This window comes from Drosophila subobscura, chromosome O, assembly GCF_008121235.1.
Source record: "Drosophila subobscura isolate 14011-0131.10 chromosome O, UCBerk_Dsub_1.0, whole genome shotgun sequence".
In the NCBI taxonomy this organism is placed as follows: Eukaryota; Metazoa; Arthropoda; class Insecta; order Diptera; family Drosophilidae; genus Drosophila; species Drosophila subobscura.
The window spans coordinates 13,821,884-13,844,071 of record NC_048533.1 but is presented as its reverse complement, the minus strand read 5'-3'; the positions used below and the strand labels follow the sequence as shown (position 1 = coordinate 13,844,071).

Here is a 22,188-nt window from a genome sequence, read left to right as displayed (position 1 = left end):
CTGTTGCAGGTACAACACTGACCAAGGAGCGATGGACCAGCAATTCTGCTTACGCTGGAACAATCATCCCACAAATCTGACCGGCGTCCTCACATCCCTGCTGCAACGTGAGGCGCTCTGCGATGTCACGCTCGCCTGCGAGGGCGAAACAGTCAAGGTAAAGTCTATACAGATTTATTCTTAGTGGAATGATCATTAATGAAAGTATTTTAATTGCTTTTTTGCAGGCCCATCAGACCATACTGTCCGCCTGCAGTCCATATTTCGAGACGATCTTCCTACAGAATCAACATCCACATCCCATCATATACTTGAAAGATGTCAGATACTCAGAGATGCGTTCGCTGCTCGACTTCATGTACAAGGGCGAGGTCAATGTGGGCCAGAGCTCGCTGCCCATGTTTCTCAAGACGGCCGAGAGCCTGCAGGTGGGTTCAGTTCTGCACTAAGTACTCACCGCGGTGACTGTACTTCCTGTCTGGCATTGCATTGGCCGCGAATCTAAATTAATATACAAATTTCGTATCTCTTGCATCGCTTCAGGTGCGCGGTCTCACAGATAACAACAATCTGAACTATCGGAGTGACTGCGACAAGCTGCGCGACTCGGCCGCCAGCTCCCCCACCGGCCGCGGACCCTCCTCCAGCTATGGCGGCGGCGGCGGCCTTGGGCTGGGCGACGGGGTGCGAGACTCACGCGACTCCCTGCGCTCCCGCTGCGAACGCGACCTGCGCGACGAGCTGACGCAGCGCAGCAGCAGCGTTAATGCTGCCGCCGCGGCCCTGGGCCTGACGACGCCCAGCGCCGGCGAACGATCTCCCAGCGTGGGCAGCGCCAGTGCGGCAGCGGCGGCCGCTGTGGCGGCTGCTGTGGCAGCCGCTGCTGCCAATCGCAGTGCCAGCGCCGATGCGCTCAACAGTCGCGGCGATGCATGCAGCGATCGTGGCAGCGAGCGGGGCACACTCGAGCGGGCCGACAGTCGCGATGAGTTGCTGCAGCTCGATTATAGCACCAAGGACAACAACAACAGCAACATTAGCAACACCAGCAACAACAACAACAACAACAGCAGCAGCAACAACAACAATCGAGAGCGAGAAAGGGAACGGGAGCGGGAGCGGGAACGAGAGCGGGACAGCAGCAGGGACCGCGAGCGGGAGCTCTCCACCACGCCGGTGGACCAGCTGAGTAGTAGTAAGCGCAGACGTAAGAACTCATCATCCAACTGTGATAACTCGCTGTCCTCGAGCCACCATGCGAACGCTGCCCACGCACAGGACAGGCACTACCCGCAGGACTCTCAGGTGAGCAAAATGATTGAACCTCAAACCATTACTTGGGGGAACGAAGCGAACGATCGTGCTGAAATTAGAGAAACATAGAGATAAAAACGATCAGGATCAATGGAATATTTACTTGTTCAATCGGATGGATGTCATCCTAGCAGCAACTACAACATAAAGCTAATTTCGCTTACATGCATCCCCCTTTTTTGTGGGTACATTTACACATCACTTCAATGCTCTTCTTTAATTGCTTGATTAACCAGCTCCTCGCATAATTGCTCTACTCGTAATTAAATTGTTGGACTCTTTTTTTGTGTGTTTGCTCCAACCTAAACAATTGCGAGCTTCCGCAATGTAAAGTTGCTGCTGCTTTTTGTCTGCTTTGTGTGTTTTAATTGTCTGACAATTAAATTTAATTTGAAATTATCTCACATCAAATCAGGCGTCAAATATTTATTAGTTACAGGACAATGAAGTTATTAAAATGTTATGATTCTGCAGTGGTTTTTTTTAGAGAAATTTCAATTCAATTAACGCATGTCTACATTGGATTTGTGCAGGTTTATTGAAGATATTTGTTTCCGTTTTTAATTCGATTTTGTTTTGGGACAATTTTTAATACTTTTTCTACTTGAATAATGTTTAAAACTTCCAACATTCAATGCTCTTTCTGTAAAGGAAACAATCCTAAGCCAGCTGTTCAAACAGTTTGGCGCATTTTGGCTTAAAAATTATCCCATTATTATTTTCTATCGCCTTTTTCCCTGAGTAAATATTCAATTACATTAATTACATTTGGCGAACATTTATTTAAGAAATAGAATAGATAATTCCATATCTACTATAAGGCGTAAAAGCGTTTTGATTTGAAGCATGCCCTGATTATATCTCAAGTAATTTCTTGATAAAAAGAATCCAAAGTCCTTAAAATTATTCACAGACTCGAACTCATTTGTTGTGACTGTCAGGGGGATGATCGACTTTAGGCTACTTTTTGGTAGATAAAAATATGCAAAAAATATAGAAAATATAGATGGAAGGTCATTCCCATAAATCAGATTTTTCATGAATTAAATCTGAATAAAATTAAACTAAAATTGGTAAACTATTCCCTGGGTACTCCATGCTTCGAGCCACTCCAACACATTGGCCTTCGTACCTTATGGCCGTTGGCTTTGCCAAACTTTGCTTATCAGGTGGGTGGCGGGGTGCCTGCAGGCAAACAAACAACAAACAGTATCAACATTTGTCGGGCATTTGTGGCATTTACGCGCCTCGCGCGCACACTCCTCACATGACACTGCCCTGCGGGGCGTACATTTATGTTCTACGCACGCCTGCCCATCCATTGGGTGTGCTGCTATCAGCTGTGGCCAGTGATCTACGATCAAATAATATTGTTTGCCTGTGTGTGGGACTGCTGCTATTTCTGTCGCTGTTATCAGCGAGTGAAATTTTTGTGGTCTAGGCACGTGCCGCTCTCTCCTTTTGGTGGCACACGTGCAACTTTGTGGTTATCACAGCGCTACCTCTGGCAGCGAGAGAGTATGCTGGACACAGGGATTATTTTGCTGATGAACTTCCTTTTTCTATTTCTGCGTTGCAGGGCAACTTCAAGTCGAGCCCCGTGCCCAAGACAGGAGGCAGCACATCGGAGTCGGAGGATGCGGGCGGACGTCACGATTCACCGCTCTCAATGACCACCGGCGGACATTTGGGCGGCGGTGGTGGCAATGTGGGCGCGGCCAGTGCCCTGAGCGGCCTCAGTCAGTCGCTGAGCATCAAGCAGGAGCTGATGGACGCCCAACAGCAGCAGCAGCAGCATCGCGAGCATCATGTGGCACTGCCGCCCGACTACTTGCCGGTAAGTGCCAGAGTCAATCGAAGAACCTTCTCGATCCTTGATCGTTGATCGTTGATGGCGTTTTGTTTTGTTTTGTTTTGTTTTGCTGCATTAGTTTGTTAAGGTTTTTTCTTTTTTTGAACCGATGGTTCGATGGTTCCAGCACAAAATAACTACAGTACAGAACATTCTTGTAAAAGCTTTTTTTGACCATCTAACTGTAAGCCAAACCAATTGCAAAATGCTTCCCGCAGCCACAGAGCTGCTGCCAAAATTTGTGTATATTTTTGTATAAGAAGAAATCAAAGAGAAAAGTCGAAACAGAACGAAGGATTGGTTGTTTTTGTCGTAGAGAAAAATATCAAATTAAAAACTGAAATTCAAAACGGAATATCGGCCAACGAAAGAAAAGAAAAAATCTCAACAATGCTACCGTCTAAAAAAATGATAAAAATCAAACTCAAGCGAAAGAAAAAAGACGCCGCAAAAGAACACAGAAAATCCTTCCTTCTATCAGAAACAAATATAAGAATTCTCAAGCTGATTTCCCCATCCGGAAATGTAGGTGAAAAAGAGCGAGGCGTATTTAGGCGGCAGCAAGTCCGTGCACCAAATGCTGCTCCATCAGGCGGTGGAGGCGCAGCTGAAGAGCCTGCAGCAGCACTACCAGCAGGAGAGCCTCGACTCCACGGTGCAGCGGCTGCTCCAGCAACAGCAACAGCAGCAACAAAAGCAGGATCAGCAGCAGAAGATGCAACAGCAGAGGAAACCCTTGCAGCCGCCAACCTCAGTGGCTGTGGCTGGCAGCTCCCGCAAGAGCGGACGCTTCCGCTCCAACTGGCTGTACCAGTTCGAGTGGCTGCAGTACGACGAGCGCGCCAATACGATGTTCTGCAAACACTGCCGCAAATGGAGCCCCGAGCTGGCGGACATACGCACCAGCTTCGTGGAGGGCAACTCCAATTTCCGGCTGGAGATTGTCAACCATCACAACAAGTGCAAGTCGCATCGATTGTGCTACGAGCGGGAGCTCCAGGAGCTGCAGCAGCAGCAGCAGTCATCGGCGCCCGACATTATCACGATCAACGTGGGCAAGGATGGCCCTTAGCCCCAGGCTGGATGGGCCCACCACACACCGCTCAGGATTAGCCTTAGGCCTTAGACTCTAGACTTTGTTTTTGTATAACGTAAAGTTAGGATTTAAGCAATTGAAATTTTGATTTTGGAAGCAGCGCAAGCTTTGGCAGCATTTTGCAATTGGATCAAATAAAACTGAGAACTCTACTACAATGCTCTCTCCCCTCTCTCCATCTCTCTCTCTGTCTCTACTCTGTCTGTTCCCTCACTCCATTTGTGCCACGCAGAGCGGTGCTCTGAAGCTGCACGCGGAGGATATGTCAACGTTGCTGTCGCAGCACGCCATGCAGGCAGCGGATGCGCGCGAGGATCACAACGATGCCAAACAGATGCAGCTCGATCAGACGGACAACATTGACGGTGAGTACAGACCCACTTGCCACATGGCCAGAACCAAAGCTAGCACAATTATTACAACTACAAAGTACCAACCAACCACACAAAGATCTTCTTCTCTCTGAGCTTTTTAAACCCTAACGCACAAGTCGATCAAATATCTTCCCCCCTCTATATATGGCTTATACATATATATCTTTATATGTACATCCATATATTGTGTATGAAAATTTGTAATTAGCTTTTGGTTGAAACACAACACACTTTAAATATATTTTTACGTTAGACTCGAAAGCAATGCGAGAAAGAAAAACGAAGACAAACTGTAATAAAAATTGTAGAAAATTTGTAGCTTAATTTCCGTTCCACCATCCACTCTACCCTCCCTACCACCCCCCCATAACTATCTTCTAACCAAAACTGAGCAAAACTATTCTAATTTAATTAAGTAGAGTAAAACCCCACCAATGCCCCAAACCCATGTAGGGGAAGTACATGTATAATGGAGAGGAGAGTGATTTTGCCTTAAGTTTATGTCTCTCGATACGTGTACTTCCCCCAGAATGTTCCTGCATGCTATAAATCTTCTGTATATCTCTCTCTGTTTATGCCACACCCTGAGACCAGTATTGCCCCACTTCTTTTTAATGCTTTTTGTAAGTACAGAAACTATAATTTGTTCTCCTTTCCCCCCGTACAACTACATTTACTTTGCCTTTACTGTGCGTAGCCGTATTCGTATTACTATGTTCTGAATGAATAGAAAATCCCCTAAGGGAGTACGACCCAAAAGTGCTAGCTAGAGCAACAGATCAACACCTCTCCTACCAGAATCTCTCTCTCTCTCTCTCTATATAAATATTTTATAATATTATTTTCGTTGTTTGTCGTATCGTATGGTATTTCTATATATATATTTGATATCGATATTTATATTGTATAAATATAGCTTTTAGGATGAGCCGAAACTTGATCGTAAACCACGATTTAGTTTCTTGCTGTATGTTTGCCGCATGTTGCATGTTTTGAGACGCCTAGACCTAGACATAGACGCCCACACACACACCACACCACACACCCACACATACCTCATACCTACACACACACACACACCCACCACACATACAATTATCGTTTATGTATCGATTTATTTTTAATCTTTATACGTATAATTTTGAAACCTATCGATTGATTTCCCACCTTCATTATTCCGCTGCCGCCGCCACCGCTGCTGCTATCATACTTTAGTTCTAAGTCAGTTCGAGAATTTCCCCTCAAAAATTAGTTTTTAGTCGAAAATGCCTCCGTTATGCCATCCCAAACCCCCAAACCGTTCCAAATATTTCAGTTTAATAGATCAAATTGGCGCACACCAACCACAACACCATCAAGCAAAAAAAAACACACACAAAAAATTAAACACAACAAACATAAATAATAAAGAATAATCAAACAATATAAAACATAAAACAACAATTACAATTTCAATTAAATTTCATCTCCGAACAAAACGTAGAAGTTGCCGCGCTTTCTGTTCCAATTTCATTCGTTCCATCTATAATTTATCTCAATTCTGTACACAAGAAATTAAATCGAAAACAACATGAAAACATATCCAAAATCCCTAAAACTTTTTTCCAAAAAACTCTTTTCGTCTTTAATGTTGCAACTTATTGTCTAAGAAATGAAAAACGAAACCAAAAAGCAAGCAAAAACTATCGATAGCATTTCAGTGTTGGTCAACACAGCAAATATTATGAATACAACGCCTAAAAACAGCTTCCAAATCGATGTCGTTATTTTATTTCTTTTTCTTTTTTACACACACACGAAGCCACTTGCATACACACACACACACACACACAGATACAGACACAGTAATTTTTTTTCTTCCTTTTTGAATATTTCTACTAACATTTGTTGCATTTATGATTTGATGTGAAGATCAGTTGAAAATTCCGTTTTATTGTCACACTGTTTTTTGTAACGAGATAACTGTAACTTCTGACTGTGTCTGTTTGTTCCAAATTGGTATTTTCCAAGCTAACTAAGTGTATTCCATTCCAATATTCCAATATTCTTTCTTTTGCCTACTCTCTCTCTCTCTTTCTGTCACTCTCTGTCAATCTCTCTCTGTCTATGTTTAACTGTGTCTGTGTATGTGTCTGCTTGCTTGATCGCATCTCTGTCCGTGTGTGTGTGTGTGTGTGTGTCTGTGTTGTGCCCCCCAAGAACGCCAGCGAGAGAGCAGCAGCACTCGAACGTAACGGTAAAGTGAAAAGGAGAGAGAAACACACGCACATTGGCTCCAGATAGCGCACAATTGAAACAAAATTAATTTAAAAAATACAAAACAGAAAATGAATATATAAAAAATCACAGAAAACTTTAAACAAAATTTAAACCAAAATTGAAAATTACCTTACAGCTACAAAAAACCCCCCGCACCATGCGTCCCCCCTTTACCATTTTCACCTTTAAACCACACAAAAAAAAGAAAAAGAAAAAAAAGAGAACTGGAACTTGCTCATATAAACAAATATTGTAAGATTATAATAAAACAAAATACAAATATAAATGTATAAAAATATATTTATATGTACCAAAAAGAATAGCTAAAAAAAATCTGTTGCAACATTGAAGTACTAAAACGAAAGTTTCCCACCCGCCCCACGCCACACATCAATGAAATAAAATAAAATCATTATTTATGATGAGAACTTGTATTATAAACTATCGAAAAAAACCAACAAATGCTAGAATTTTATATGATAAGATCACAAAAACAAAAATAAAACCAAACTAGAACAAAATTGTTGATGCCACAAAATGACACGAATACAAAAAGTTGATTTTACCTTGATTTACATTTAGTTACTTTTATGATTTATCCCAACAAAAAAAACCGTTGAAACACTGTTAATTGATTGATTGACTGATTGATTGGCTTTTTGATGCAAAAGTACAATTAATTTTAGCTGAATTGTTTATACTTTAGAGCTATAATGTCCCGCAGAAGCAAGCGAATATCCGATGCCGCCCCTAGCTTTAAGACCAAGCCAGCCTTGATTTAATTTTGAGTTTTATACTTTTTACAGTTTTACAAATAGATTGCCAAAAAAAAAAAAACCACACACCACAAATATTAGCATTAAGATTCTTGATTTGTTTCCAACTCCTGCTCCTTGCCTTCTTCCACTTTCCACCCTGCCAGCGAGCGATCTTGTAAATTATGATTTCCACAGCCGCAGCCGCAACAACACTCTCCCCCACCACCAGTCATTGTCAATGCCGTTCACTTGAATTGAGTTTCTTTTTCTTTACGTTCTTAACGTTATGTTCTGCCCCGTACACAACACTCCATCCCCAACACACGCAAAAGTTTGTGCCGAAAATTGAAAGAAAACTTCATCCCAAAAGAACCAACTCTAGTAGCTGTCTGTTGTTCCATTCGTTTTGCATAACCCACACAAACACACACACAGAGACAAGTCCCTATATATAATATATATATATTTATAGTATATATTTATATGGCCACAAGCAATACATAAAAATACATAAATTATATACCCAAGTTTCTTTGCGTACTTCCTACTCTGGCTACTTAGTTGAACCTTAGTTGACACACACAAACACACCCCACACACACATAGACACAGATTGGCCTTTGGTCCCACTGTGCGCATGGAATGCAAGGGAATCGCGAGAGCCCACAGATCCACCGTTTCCCCCTTCCCCGTCTCCCACCCCCACAGTGATGACGCCTAATATGAAACAAGCAAAACATTTGCAGGTCGCGTTAAGTGTTTTAACAATCCGCGATCACAGCTCGAACATGAACAGCAGCAGCAGCAGGAGGAGGAGCAGCCTGTCGACGAGTTGGATGTTGATCGGGACATGGACATTGAAGAGGAGCACGAACAGCTCGAAACGGAGGATGCAGCAGCAGCGGCAGCAGCTGCCTATCATGCCACGCCGCCAAAGTACCGACGAGCCGTGGTCTATGCGCCGCCACCGCCAGACGAAGAAGGACCCTGCTCTGGGTCTGGTTCTGGTTCCGGCTCAGAGATCTATGTGGACAGCAACTACAACAATTGCGAGTACAAGTGCAAGGAGCTGAACATGCGCGCCATACGCTGCAACCGCCAGCAGCATCACCTGGCGGCCCACTACGCCCATCCCCATGCCCATGCCCAAGCGCATCCGTCGCTGCATCGCTCGCTGGTGGACTGTCCCGCAGAGGCGGCCTACTCGCCGCCCGCCACCAGCAGCAGCAGCCACAGCAGCGGCTACCGCGATCAGGGAGGCTACGGCACGAGCAATGGAACCGGACAGCAGCAGTTGGACTTGTCCAGTCACGGCTACCATGGACACCATGGACATCATCCGCCAGCGCTGCCGCTGCCGCCGCCGCCCAGCCACACCCAGGCCTCGCCGCACTATCAGCCAGCCACATCCGCATCGTCCTCCGTGTCTGTGACCGCATCAGCACCGGCCTCAGTCTCCGGCCCACTGTCGCCACAGCCCAGCTCCAGCTCGAGCGGATCGAGCTCCTCGGCAGCAGCAGCCGCAGCCGCTGCCGCAGCGGCCAATCGGAGGGATCACAACATCGACTACTCCACGCTGTTTGTGCAGCTGTCGGGGACACTGCCCACGCTGTATCGGTGCGTGAGTTGCAACAAGATCGTGTCGAATCGGTGGCATCACGCGAACATCCATCGGCCCCAGAGCCACGAGTGCCCCGTCTGTGGGCAGAAGTTTACGCGCAGGGACAACATGAAGGCGCACTGCAAGATCAAGCATGCGGACATTAAGGATCGTTTCTTCAGCCACTATGTACATATGTGATCACTTCTCTAGGCCCCCAGTCTCAAGCTCTAAATCGAATTCTAAATCGAAATCTATCCTTCACCCCTCTCTCTCTCTCTCATTAGATAAATCTTAACGGCGGAAGCAGAAGAGTGAAACAAATCAAAAAATGGTTTTCAGAACTATCCAAATAATCAAATCAAGAAACGAATACGTAATCTATGAATATAAATATAGCTCTAGAGTCCACAGAGTCCAGAGTGAGGATTGTACATCTTATTAATCTAAACGCTAATCGTAGTTGATTTCAAGACTTTGAACTACTTATTGTTAAATCGTATGAACCTTTAGACGCTTTTTTAGATCATTAAACAAAAACAAACAAACAAAAAAAGATAGAAACCAAAAACGATAAAAGATAAAAGATATTACGATATCGGAATATCAAGTTCATGTATACCGAGACCAGTACTCAATGGAGGGAAACTTTGACAAGTATTATATGTAGAATTCCAATCGATTTCCAAGTCAGTTATTATTTTAGCTCTTTAGTTCGACTCTCTAACATGTGCTGTAGTGAATGTTGACTAATGTTTTGTTCGTGTCATTTTGTGCCATATTTAGCTAATCTTTCTTCTAGTCCATAGGCCTTAACGTCCAACAAAAGTAAACGCAATAAAAGCGTCAAATATATATTTAAAGCAATTACTATTAATTAACTAAATCAAATGCAACGCAAGCAACGACGAGACTTGAATCAAAAAAGCAATAGCTGTCAGGCAGAACTATTTTTGAGAATCAATCCTGCTCGAACGCACCCCATAATCACACAAGTATCTCTTGCTGAGGAATTTGTTGTGCAAAAAAATGAATTATCCCAGAATAAAATTCGGACAGCGCCCGATTCCAAGCCGTTTTGGCCAGAGCCCGCCAACGATGCAGGGTCACATCGGAGCACTTGAGATTGGGCGCTCTCCGCTCTCCCGTAACCTTATCCGTTTTCGTATCTTTGGCAAAACACCCACCGATGTTGATTAGAGTTGCAAACAGATTAAATATCATTAATTTATCGAATACTTATCGAAACGAAGTTCACAGTGCTTTGCTAAAGAATCAATCAGAGAACCAAATCGGAGCAAAATGTACTTAAAGCATTAGCTATGGAAGCCAATCAAGCAATAAATCCAATTATTAAACAATTCTAAAAATATACACAAATACAAAATATTTGACAAGGATAAATCAATCTTTAACATCTTAAACTTTACTTAATAAATCTCTTTCAAATCAAATTCCAGTTCTTTTCATTAAACAAAAAAAACAAAAGAAAAAAGAAAGCCCCCATCTATAGGTACTAAAACTAAACCACACAAAAATTGAAAACAAAAAAAAAACAAACAAAATTAAAACCCACAACAAACAAAAGAAACCCCCCAATTGAATATAAAACAAAAAACATTGAAATTAAACACCAAATAATAATAATAACAATTTAAACATCAAGCGCACTGTCGTCTTAACGGTAAGTTGAAATTTCTAAGCTCTTCTTAAGCACAACAAATCCTCCCCCTATAATTTAGTCATACAAACAAAACATACGTTACGTTATCTAAGTTAAATTTATGTATTTTTAATTATTTTTTTATTTTTAAAACCGAAAAGCTACAAATTTAAACAAAAAGAATGAAAAAAAAAAACAGGAATTGGCCAAAACGATTGAAAATTTTATTTAATTTTTTACATACTTTTTTATAAATGGAAACACTTGCCTCTTACTCACTCACTCACTCGATAAATCTGTCTCTCTCCTTCTCTAGCTATATTTACTTCTCTCTCTCTCACACACTATAAAAAACAAATCTCTGTCTGTCTCTCGATCTCGCTCTATGTTTTACAGTCTATCTCGCTCCGTTCTGGGAGCGATGTTCAATATTTGTTTTCGTTCTGTCAGGCAGGAGGGGTGTTGAATGAAATGTGTTCGATAAACGATAAACAGACTATCGATTAACAGTCGATGTTCGTTGTTCTTTTACTTATCGATGTTGCTGCGCTAGGTTTTTGCGTTGTTCATCCAGAATCAGAATCAGAATCATTTTTACTTGTATTTGATTTTGGTTTGTCTCATTATTATTATTTTTTTTGTTGCAATATCTCATTCACTATTTGTTTGACCTGTCCCTGTCCCTGGTCTTTCTCTGCCTCTCTCTCTCTTGTCTTTCGCTCTCTGACTTATGTACATTCCACAACACCAAACATCAAACACCACCAACCCGGAACCCCTCCGTTGAGTGGCAGAAACTAATACGGTTCTTGGGCTCTCTTGACAAGGAAATTAACAAAGAATCTAAAAAGAAATCCAAATCGAATCGAAAACCCACACACATAATCATCAATTTAAAAACTTAAATACATAAAATATTATTTATAGATTCTAGTTGTGTGTGTCCAACACAAAATCACTGCATATACACACTCATATATATAATTTGGTTTGGTCCTCCCCACGTTGAACCCGTAACTCTTATCGATTGTTGTAAATAATTCTTCCAACCAAATGTGTGAATACATGTTAAGCAACAACTGGCAGAGAAGTGTCATTTGATCATTATTCTATAATATACATACTTACTTTTCTTCCTACCCTCCGTTCGAGTGCTGTCAACATTTCTCATGTTCTCAAAATTCACCGAAAAAATAAGAAACAAAAGAAAGAAAAACAAATTTAAATCAAAAAATTTCCCTATATATCGACATTTTTTGGGTGTAACAAATTTGATGGCGAACAATTAATGAATTCTTTGATTGAACAATACACCGAGAGAATGGCTGCTCCCTACGTTTTAAACAATTCTTGGCTTAATTTTTAAAAATCAATCCTCCACTCCCAAAACATCCCCCCCATCAGCCATCGTCTCCTGTCTCAGGGATATTGAAATTGATTTAATAACACTTTTGTTTAAGTTTAATCATTCCTTCCATGGCGAAAAAAAATATAAAAAAATACGAATCTAATACCAGAAAATACCAGAAATACCACACACACACACAAACACACACCACACACACACACAGACTATGAAACCATCTAATTATACAGTTTAAGAATTATTATAAAAATGATTTTTCTGTTTCTGTGAATCACCAACAACAACATTGTTTTTCTCTTCTTTTTTTCTTTGCGCGTTTGAACGAACAAACCAAAAAATATAAAAATATAAATTAAAATAAATACCGAAAAATACTGAAAACAAATGCAAAATACCAAAATCGAATAAAATTCCAAACTCTGAACAAAAATACCGCCAAACATAAAAAGGCTCAAAGGCCTGGCACATGCGGCTCACGTTCGAACGCCTCTCGGGCGGCTGCAACCTGCACCGTTGCAAGCTGTGCGGCAAGGTCGTCACGCACATCCGCAACCACTACCACGTCCACTTCCCCGGCCGCTTCGAGTGCCCGCTGTGCCGGGCAACCTACACGCGCAGCGACAACCTGCGCACCCACTGCAAGTTCAAGCATCCCATGTACAACCCGGACACGCGCAAGTTCGACAATCTGCTGTCGGGCTCCTCGGTGGGGGCACCGGCCACGCCCACCGCCTGTCACCTGGCCGTCGCCTCGCAGGCTGCCATGGCAGCGGCGGCCGCAGCGGCCTTCAATGCAGCGCAGCAGCAGCAACAACAGCAGCAGCAGCAATCGCAGTCGCAGTCCCAACAGCAGCAGCAGCAACAGCAACAATCGCCGCATCAGCAACTGCAGCAACATGCCCATGCACTGGCGCAGCAGCACATGTTGCATCAACAATTGCAGCCGCAGCACCAGCAGCAGCAGCAACACAACACGACAAGTGAATGATATAGTCAGTACCTTGGCTGGAACTATGGCGCCTGGCGCCTCGATGACACGTCCATGAAGCAACAGCAACAGCCACAGCCGCCGCCGCACTTTGCCACGAACAGCAGCTATGAGCAACAGCCACATGTGCAACATCAGCGCAAAGCTCAGCCCTTTAACTTTTATGCACGCGACTACTACTTCCAGCAACATCAGCAGCAGCAGCAACATCATCAGCTGCAGCAAACACCACAAACAACTCTAAGCAATGGCAGCATGAGGCAGCAACATCAACAGCAGCAACATGTAGAGGAGCAGCCGCATACGATCATCATCGAGGAGAGCGACGACAATGAGGTGGACGAGGAGCAGCGTAGTATGGCCAGCTGCATGCGGCAGAATTTCAATCAGTATATGGCCCAGATGAAGCAGTTTGCACCCGAACCTCCCACTCCTCATGAGGCCGTTGAGACATTGTGCAATAGCAGCAGCAGAAACAGCAACAGCAACAACGCAACAAATGCCAATCAAACGGAAGCTACTACAACTACTACTAATAGTAACGATAATGCTAATAATAATAATAATAATCAGAGTTATGCTAACAATACTAGGAACAACAACAACAAAAGGCAGCCGGCACCGTGAATGCAGAAAAACACAGCAGCAACAACACAGCAACACAGCAACATAGCAACATAGCAACATAAACACAGCAACACAGCAACCAATTGATACTCAAAATACATAAGAAAAATCAAACAGAATTCTAACTGAATGAATTGTTGACCATGCAAAATAAAATGTTGAATGGTAAGCCAAAATTATTTGTCAATTATGTAAGAGGAAAGAGGAATATGGAAATGGAAAGGAAAAGGAATCTAAAGCTGATCTGTGCAGAAGGCGGACGACACATTGTCATGGTTTCAACTAGACACGGAGACACAAAACACACACACAACACCCACAACAAAAAAAGAAAGCCACCCCTAAATGTCGTAAATACTCGTTTAAATGTACACAAGAGTATCGAGTATCGTAAGAGTATCGTAATTTATGCATAAACCAATTGTAATTGTAACGTCTTGTTCGTGGTGGCAAGCAAAAGGGTTTCCAAAGGTAAAGCCAAGGCGGTAGGGAGGGGTTGAGAACAAAAAAAAAAAACAAACAAAAACATTTTTATTCGAAGCACTCAAATATTAAACTCTAAACTTAAACTTAAATGTATTTCAAGATCTACTCATAGAAATTTACGAATTACTGACTGTAAATTGTTGGACCTGTCAGGACAGACTCTTGTGCCAAAAAACAAAAAAAAAAGCAAATCTTTTTTGGTGTTAGTGCCAACTCCTTTTTGGCTGCACTCTCTACGCACCTGTTTGTTGTTGCATTTAACACTGATATGTGCACCTGCCCCACTATGTACACACCTAACATATAGACACCCACCACGGAAGTAGCTCCGGGAGGAGTTTCGAGTAGGAGCCAAGCATTGCCGAACATTGAAGACATTTTACATACTCGTACAAGAGATTTCTGTGCTGCTAAACATCTAATTGTTTTTAAATAAATATATCTAGTGGATCTACGATCTAGTGGATGTCGTTTCGATGTGTTACACTTAGCCAATACACACACACACACACACACACACACACACACACACGCACATAAAGAGAACTGTAAAATAGAATGAAACGGATATGGAAATGGAATTTAATCGATATTTAGCTGCAACAAAAATATTTATCTGTACAAATCTGTGCGTTTGTTCCGAGTTAGTTGACTTTGAAGACACCTAATCTAAGGCAAGCAGTTTTAAAACTAAACTAATTCATTGATTATAAATGCTAAACTAATGTTAATTTATTTATAACACCAACCGCCGCCCGAACTAACCATTCTGCGAGTCTCGAACTGTGGCGCCAGAGCTGATTGATCCCAAAACGGTTGTATTATACGGAGTAGTTAGCGATGATAACGATGATGATGGTGGTTCAGATACAGCTACAGTCTCTACATACAATATACAGACAGACATACAGAATTTCTGTTTTGCAGACTCTTTTTTTTCACCGTGTAAATATATGATTGATGATTCTCCCACGATTTCTGCTAGTTTTAATTTTTTTTGTAATTTGTTGTTGTACATTGATTGCCAAATCCCCCGATATTGGTGCGCGCACACACACACACAATCACACACACCCACACATACATGCAAAAAAACAAACATCTAATTGCCTAAAGAATTAATGCATAAATCTATGAAAAATAAATATATATTTCTAGTTATATATATATTTATATATACACACACATATTCATAATATTTATTTGTTCTACTTCTTAACATGAAATGTTTAGTAATTATATTATTATTACTATTATTATTATTAATAATGCTACATCAAATACTGCCCCCGACTTAATGTTTGTTTAATGTTTATTTTTAACGCTGTTATGTTAAACGACAACAAAAATTTAAGAAATTTATCTATATATGATGTGATAACTATAGTAAAACTAAACATACGCACACCAACAAACACACACAAACACACACACACACATACACACATTACAAATTGAAATTATGTTAATTAAGCAGGAGAAGAAGCTGAGAGAAGTTTTTTTAAAAAACGTTCGTTAAGTAATCATAAAATCATAATCTTTAATTTGTGTGGTATGCAAAATGGTGCTAAATCCAAATATACTTTAAAGCGACGAGTAGAGACGGAACGACGAGAAAGGAACGATAAAGTATACCCCAAGATGGAAGCGTGTAATAGTAGCGAGTAGTAGGGAAGGGAGCAAGTAGGAGAGCAGCCAGAGAGCTCTCTCCGAATCGTATCGTATGTGCAATATGACTAGTTTTCGTTTAAGGAAAGGTGCAAGGAAGGAAGTAAAAGCAAACCATTTGAATTATGACAAACAATTATAAAAAACAAAACAAACAAACACACAAAAAAAAGAGATTTAATTGTAAATAAATGTAAAGCGGTAAGCGGTGCCCACGCCGTGCATTCAAAATGCATAAAAATAGGAGGATGCATGGTGCAGACGCCGCTTAAACACTAAATAAATGTTAGCATATCACCATGAATATGATTATAAATAAATATACAAACGATATAGTGGAAAACCAGAGGCAGAAGAGCAGCTAGTTAATTGAGAACTTTTTCGCGTACAGTTTCTGTGTCTATTTACAATAAATGTCATAAAGCCTATCAAATTATCAGAAAAACACACAGAGACCACACACACACACACACACACATCAAATCAAAACTCACACACACCCACACACACACACAAACATTAGCATATTTATTTTGGTGCCCCTGAAACATTTTGAATCCTCTCTTTCTATGATTTTCTGTTGTTTGAATTTCGATTTAGAAGTTGACTTTGATTTCGTTTAAACAATTTTTAACAGCATTTTGCAGTCGATGAAGAGTTGTTCGAACCATTAATTTTAATGACGTGCTAGTTTCAATGTAAAACCTAGTTTAATCTAATTTTTGTATTAATAAATGCAATACAAACTATTTTTAGTTTTATTTATATACAACAAGAAAAGCAGCAGCCGCCGCCGCAGCAACAAAATAAATACAAAGCAAAAGTGCAGAAAAAAAATGAATACATAAATGAAATCAGATTAATTAACGTTAAGCAAATTGAAGCAAGTCCAGAGAATGCTTGCAGCATTTGTTACAATTTATACATAAATATATATTACAATATTTTTTAAAACGATTTTTAATAAACATTCTATCCATTATGGCAGCCTTTCAATGAAACAAAAATTGAAATTAAATTACTAAACCCCAGAATAAACCGTAATAAAAATATATATAAAAATAAACAAAAATATAACTGAAGTCAGATGAACCAATCACAACTACATACACACATATAATACACCCACACACACTGACACACCCAAACAGACAGAACACCCCAAGAAGAATACAAAAAATATAACAAACAAATGAAACAAAAATCAAAACTAAATCAAATAAATTGAATTTTATGGAAACAAAACGAAAATGGTGATCACTTTTTTCTTTATTATTTTTGATCCTCTGACTCCGAAATCCTGTTCTTCTGCTGTGCGCTTTGAATTGTGCTTCCAAAATCTGTTAGGGGTGCCCATCTAGAGTCTAAGAATATATCCATACATATGCACACACACACACATGCGCGAAAGTACGCACACACACACATACACAGAAAATTTTCAAACCTCGGCCCAATTTCCTGTTTTTTTTTTTGAATTTTTCTAATTTGAATTTGTTAACCTCTTTTTAACTTTAACGAATATTTTTTATTTTTATGAACTAAATATATGTATTTGTAGATTTATTATGTATGCAATTTTACTTTGAGTTTCAGCCCATAATTGGTTAAGTTTTAAGCCAAAAACAATTAAATCTTCGCACAAACGAGTTACACCCAAAAAAAAAGAAAGAAAATAAATAAGAGTTAAAAATACCGAAAGAAATGTGCGAAAGAGAAGACTTTAAGAACAGCAAAAAGCCCTTAGAGACTTTTTGTTCTACTCGTACCAGAACTGTTTATTACCTTTTGTGCTACAACAAATATATACATCTATTTGTACCTATAAAACAGAATATATTATCATGAATATATCAAAACACCTCTATGTATGCGCCGATTGTGACTAATTTCATTTGTATACAATTAAAAAAAAAGACCAACTAAAAATGGATTCTGCAGGAACAAAACGGAGGCATTTTATAAGTTAAAAGCAAACAACCAAAAAGAGAGAAAACAGTGCGAGTGGAAAACTAATCAGCAGTTGGACAAATCTACCGAAGAAAATAAAATATTTTTGGGTTGTTTAAAAACACTTTCACATTAAATACTGTTGCCTACTTTTGCAGCGCACTGTTTGTCCATTGATCTAATATAAACGCTTAATATTTAAAGGAAGCCTTAAATAAATGAGGTAAATGATGAATTATATTTAAAACAAAGAAACGAAACAAATATTTCACTTGCACGCTGGAATATGCTGAAGGGACACTCGGAACTGCTCCCATGCGATATGTAGGATCCAAAGCGAAATGTTCTTGAGTTCTCCCCCCCGCCCGTTAGTTTGTGTTCTGTTAGCCACACATACACACATAAATCTTGATTGTATATTTTTGCGTTGACTTAAGTTGCTTGATCGTAGTCTTATCCACATTTGTTTGAGTTTTCTTCTTTTTTTTCCTTAGTATTTTATTTAGTTTGAGATTATATTTTTTTTTATTTTGCCGCCTAAGAATATTAATTTTTTTTTGCTCACAAAAAAGGGAAATTCTATCTCTGTCTTATGCCATATGTCCTCCCTCTCTGTCTATCTACCAGTCTGTCTCGCTCGCTCTCGCTCTCTCTCTCTCTCTCTCTCTCTCTCTCTTACACACTCACTCTCACACTCTCCTATCTCTGTCTATTATACGTACCAAAAACCAAAAATTGAAAAAAACAAAAAAAAAAAACCGAAATCTATTTCTCTGGGCTGATTTTCGTCCCGCTCGACGGGCTGTTGTGTGTCTGTTCTTCTCTTTCTCGTTCTCGACCACAGGCACCAGCGCACGGAACCACCTCTCGACACCGCTCTCGACCTCCTCGTCGGCCTCGCCGCCGCCGCCCGTCTTCGGCATGCACCTGTCGGCGGCCCTTAAGAGCGAATACCATCCGCTGCACTACATACGCGCCGCCGGCAATGGCCACAGCAATCCCGGCGGCACACCGCCCGCGCACGCATACAGCGCGGCCCAGGCAGCGGCTGCCGCGCTGGGAGGCGCCTCCACACCGACTGGCGCCGGCGGCGCTGGCGGCCACAACTCACATCACACCATGTCCTATCACAACATGTTCACGCCGTCCCGCGATCCCGGCACCATGTGGCGCTGCCGCTCCTGCGGCAAGGAGGTAACCAATCGCTGGCATCACTTCCACTCCCACACCGCACAGCGGTCCATGTGCCCATACTGTCCGGCCACCTACAGTCGGATCGACACGTTGCGTTCGCATCTGCGCGTCAAGCATCCGGATCGTCTGCTCAAGCTGAATTCGTCCATTTAAGGGCGTGGCCGGGGCCAACAGCCGGGCCAAGCCATCAACTATTACCCACAACGCCAGCATCACCCAGAGGAACGACAACAGCAGCAGCAGCAACAGCAGGAGGATTACTACAACAGCATCCATAGATACAGATACAAACAGCGCGACAGATACGTGTAGAGAACGCTGCTGTCTCACTTTTTACAGAGAACTTCTCTCTCTCTTCTTGCATTTAGTCGTCTGACCCATCCGAGCTACCCAAGCAATAACCCAAACAAGTAGAACCGAAGATGCTAAAACACTAACCAGGAAATCCCACGGCTGGCCACGCTACGCATAAACATAATAGGCGATAGAGCTAACACTAACTATAGTTATTCGAAAGATTCAATGATCCCATCAACTTATACGAGTAATATACATATACGAAAATATCCAGGCTATATAAATGTGTATAACTAAACAATGTCAGGCATGCTACATCAACCAGGAAAGGTTTCAGTTGCTAACTAAGGGAGGGAGAGGGAGGAGTTTAGTTGTTCCACCCCCCCCAACCCAACCCCACCCGAAGCTAAAAGTACTTTTACGAATGTGTGGGGGTTTCGAGTAGAGCCAACAACAAGCCAACTTTAAGGTTTCTAAATGTTGTTTCCTAACTAAAAGTAGTAAACTATTAATAATAATGAAGATGATGATTACGAGGAAGGGAGAACACTACCACAGTCACCCACACCCACACCCACAACAACAACAACAGCAACAACAAACTACTACTCATATATAAAGGTCACATTAGAGCTTAGTTCTTACTCTTATTTTATACGTTTAAATGTAATTTTGATTATCAAATACGAGTTTGTTCCGCGGAGTATTGCGATCTGCGCTGGGGGCTACTCAACCAACTACAAAGAAATTTTCATATACCTCAAATGCATTTCAGTTTTATTGTTGATTGCTTTATTTTTAGTCATATGTAATCGTTAGCACTTACGTACACACAACATATTGTTTCAATCTTTTCCGATTGTCTAGCGTTTAAAGGTCCCCCCCCAAAGTTATCCTCTGTCATTTTTTTAATACTTTTTTTGTGTTCCCCTCCCTTTAAATTTTCTGATTTTAAGTTTAAGTTCTTTAGGCTTAGGTTGAACCACTTGAACCACCTCACTTTTTGTTGTTAAGCTTTGTTTATATTTATGGTCAAATGTTTATTTAGTTAAAAGTACACAAAACTATTTCTAAATGAGAAAGGAAACTAGCTTAGAGCATTACAAATGGAAGCTAAATGAGTAAAAAGGAAATTCATCATATCACAAATGATAAAACTAAACAAAAAAATATATAAAAAACGCTATAAAAATTATGTTTTTAGAATTCTGCAACGGTCTGCTCAATTGGTACATGTTTCGTTGTAATTTTCAATTTATAATTAACGATTTTCCTGGCTTCTTGGATACCTTTACATTAACCAAAACGTCCCCGCAGAGACGGCAAAAGTAATTAATTTTAAACATTTTGTGATAGACAAAATTGATGTTTCGGCACACAACTAAAAACTAAATAGGCAAACAAACAAGCTATAATAACACAAAATATAACATGTATAAAATTCAATGTGATATTTTCGGCACAAAACTTTACATAAAGAAATAAAAAATAAAAAATGAAAAAAAAACATGGCAAGGGAGAGGCAACATTTTGGCGAAGGTTGCCTGCCCCTTTTGCACATTTTATTTAGGGAGAAAAGATTTTTGTTATAGATTTATTCAAAATTGTTATCTTTCGGTCCAAAGCACAAAATGTATAAAATTATTTCTAGTTAACCCTTTACGCCCCTACAAATTTAATTTTATCCCTTAGCTTTAGTGCTTACATTTTACATAATTGATTTCCTAATTTTTAAGTTTCGTGCTCTGTTTCGTTGTACTCGTATGCATGTGTGTGTGTGTGCTATATACATATACATACATATTTGTGAGTAAATCGGATATGTATGTGTATGTGCGCAGGATGATAATTTTATTTAGTTTTACGTTGATTTAGTTGCGACACTTTAAGCCAATAAACTACAGAAAAAACACACACAAAAACACACAAGAAAACAGCAACAGAATCAACCACAACAACTACAACAAGAACAGCACAGATGTTAAGGCAAATCACTACTACACACAGATTTATGTACCAAAAATGTAATAAATATGAAATTATATAAAAAAAAAACAAAAAACAAAACAAAAACCAAATCAAAGTGAAGCCAGCAGAAACCAAAAGAAAATTACATTCTAGAGCGTAGCTAGCTGGATTTTTTTTTAAATCTTTACTCCCCCTACATAAGTATGTGCCCGTAAGCATACACAAAGTATTTTTATACATCATTAAAAACGGCTAATTGAGGGGCAGAGAAGAGCGCTGCACCGGCTCCGGCGTTTGGAGTGTGTGCTGCAGAGCTGGACCTGGAGGAGTCCAGAATCTGGTGCCCAGTCCTGCTCCAGCCATCGTGCATCACAGAAACAACAACAAAGAGTTGCTAAAACTATTTTTTTTCCGCTCTACACTTACAAATTCGATTAATCAATATGCAAATATATATAGCAGCCCACAATGGCAACAAATGCGTACAGTGGCAAATATTATCAACACTTTTTCGTCGTCTACCAGTTTAAATAAATCAATCCATAAAGATATGCATACAGATATGTGTATATTATACATTTAAACAATTTATTCAAGCTAAAATCAAAATATATAATTCACTAGCAGCATTTACATGTCAAGCAAACCAACCAAGTAAAACCAAATAAAAATTTATGATTATTATTATTACATTAATCAATAATACTCGTTTCATGTTTGGCCCTTTC

At 40.4% G+C, this 22,188-nt stretch overlaps 2 protein-coding genes across 6 annotated transcripts; both read left to right on the top strand.

The window, feature by feature from the left end:
• Positions 1 to 9: 9 nt before the first annotated feature.
• On the top strand, positions 10 to 19,428 carry LOC117897049 (sex determination protein fruitless). Of its 5 annotated transcripts, XM_034805634.1 has the most exons (7): positions 10 to 157; positions 228 to 428; positions 544 to 1,305; positions 2,894 to 3,151; positions 4,495 to 4,627; positions 8,400 to 9,482; positions 9,527 to 10,076. In XM_034805634.1, exons 1-6 carry the CDS (start codon positions 32 to 34, stop codon positions 9,452 to 9,454), a joined length of 2,535 nt encoding a protein of 844 aa, XP_034661525.1. In that variant the 5' UTR covers positions 10 to 31; the 3' UTR covers positions 9,455 to 9,482; positions 9,527 to 10,076. The 5 variants fall into 5 exon arrangements, with proteins under 5 accessions (XP_034661525.1, XP_034661527.1, XP_034661526.1 ...); XM_034805636.1 differs by lacking the exons at positions 8,400 to 9,482; positions 9,527 to 10,076 and adding an exon at positions 18,846 to 19,428; XM_034805635.1 differs by lacking the exons at positions 8,400 to 9,482; positions 9,527 to 10,076 and adding an exon at positions 12,732 to 13,301.
• LOC117897059 (G-box-binding factor-like) lies at positions 13,292 to 14,216 on the top strand. Its single transcript, XM_034805655.1, has one exon. It carries the CDS (start codon positions 13,325 to 13,327, stop codon positions 13,895 to 13,897), a length of 573 nt encoding a protein of 190 aa, XP_034661546.1. The 5' UTR covers positions 13,292 to 13,324; the 3' UTR covers positions 13,898 to 14,216.
• Positions 19,429 to 22,188: the final 2,760 nt, after the last annotated feature.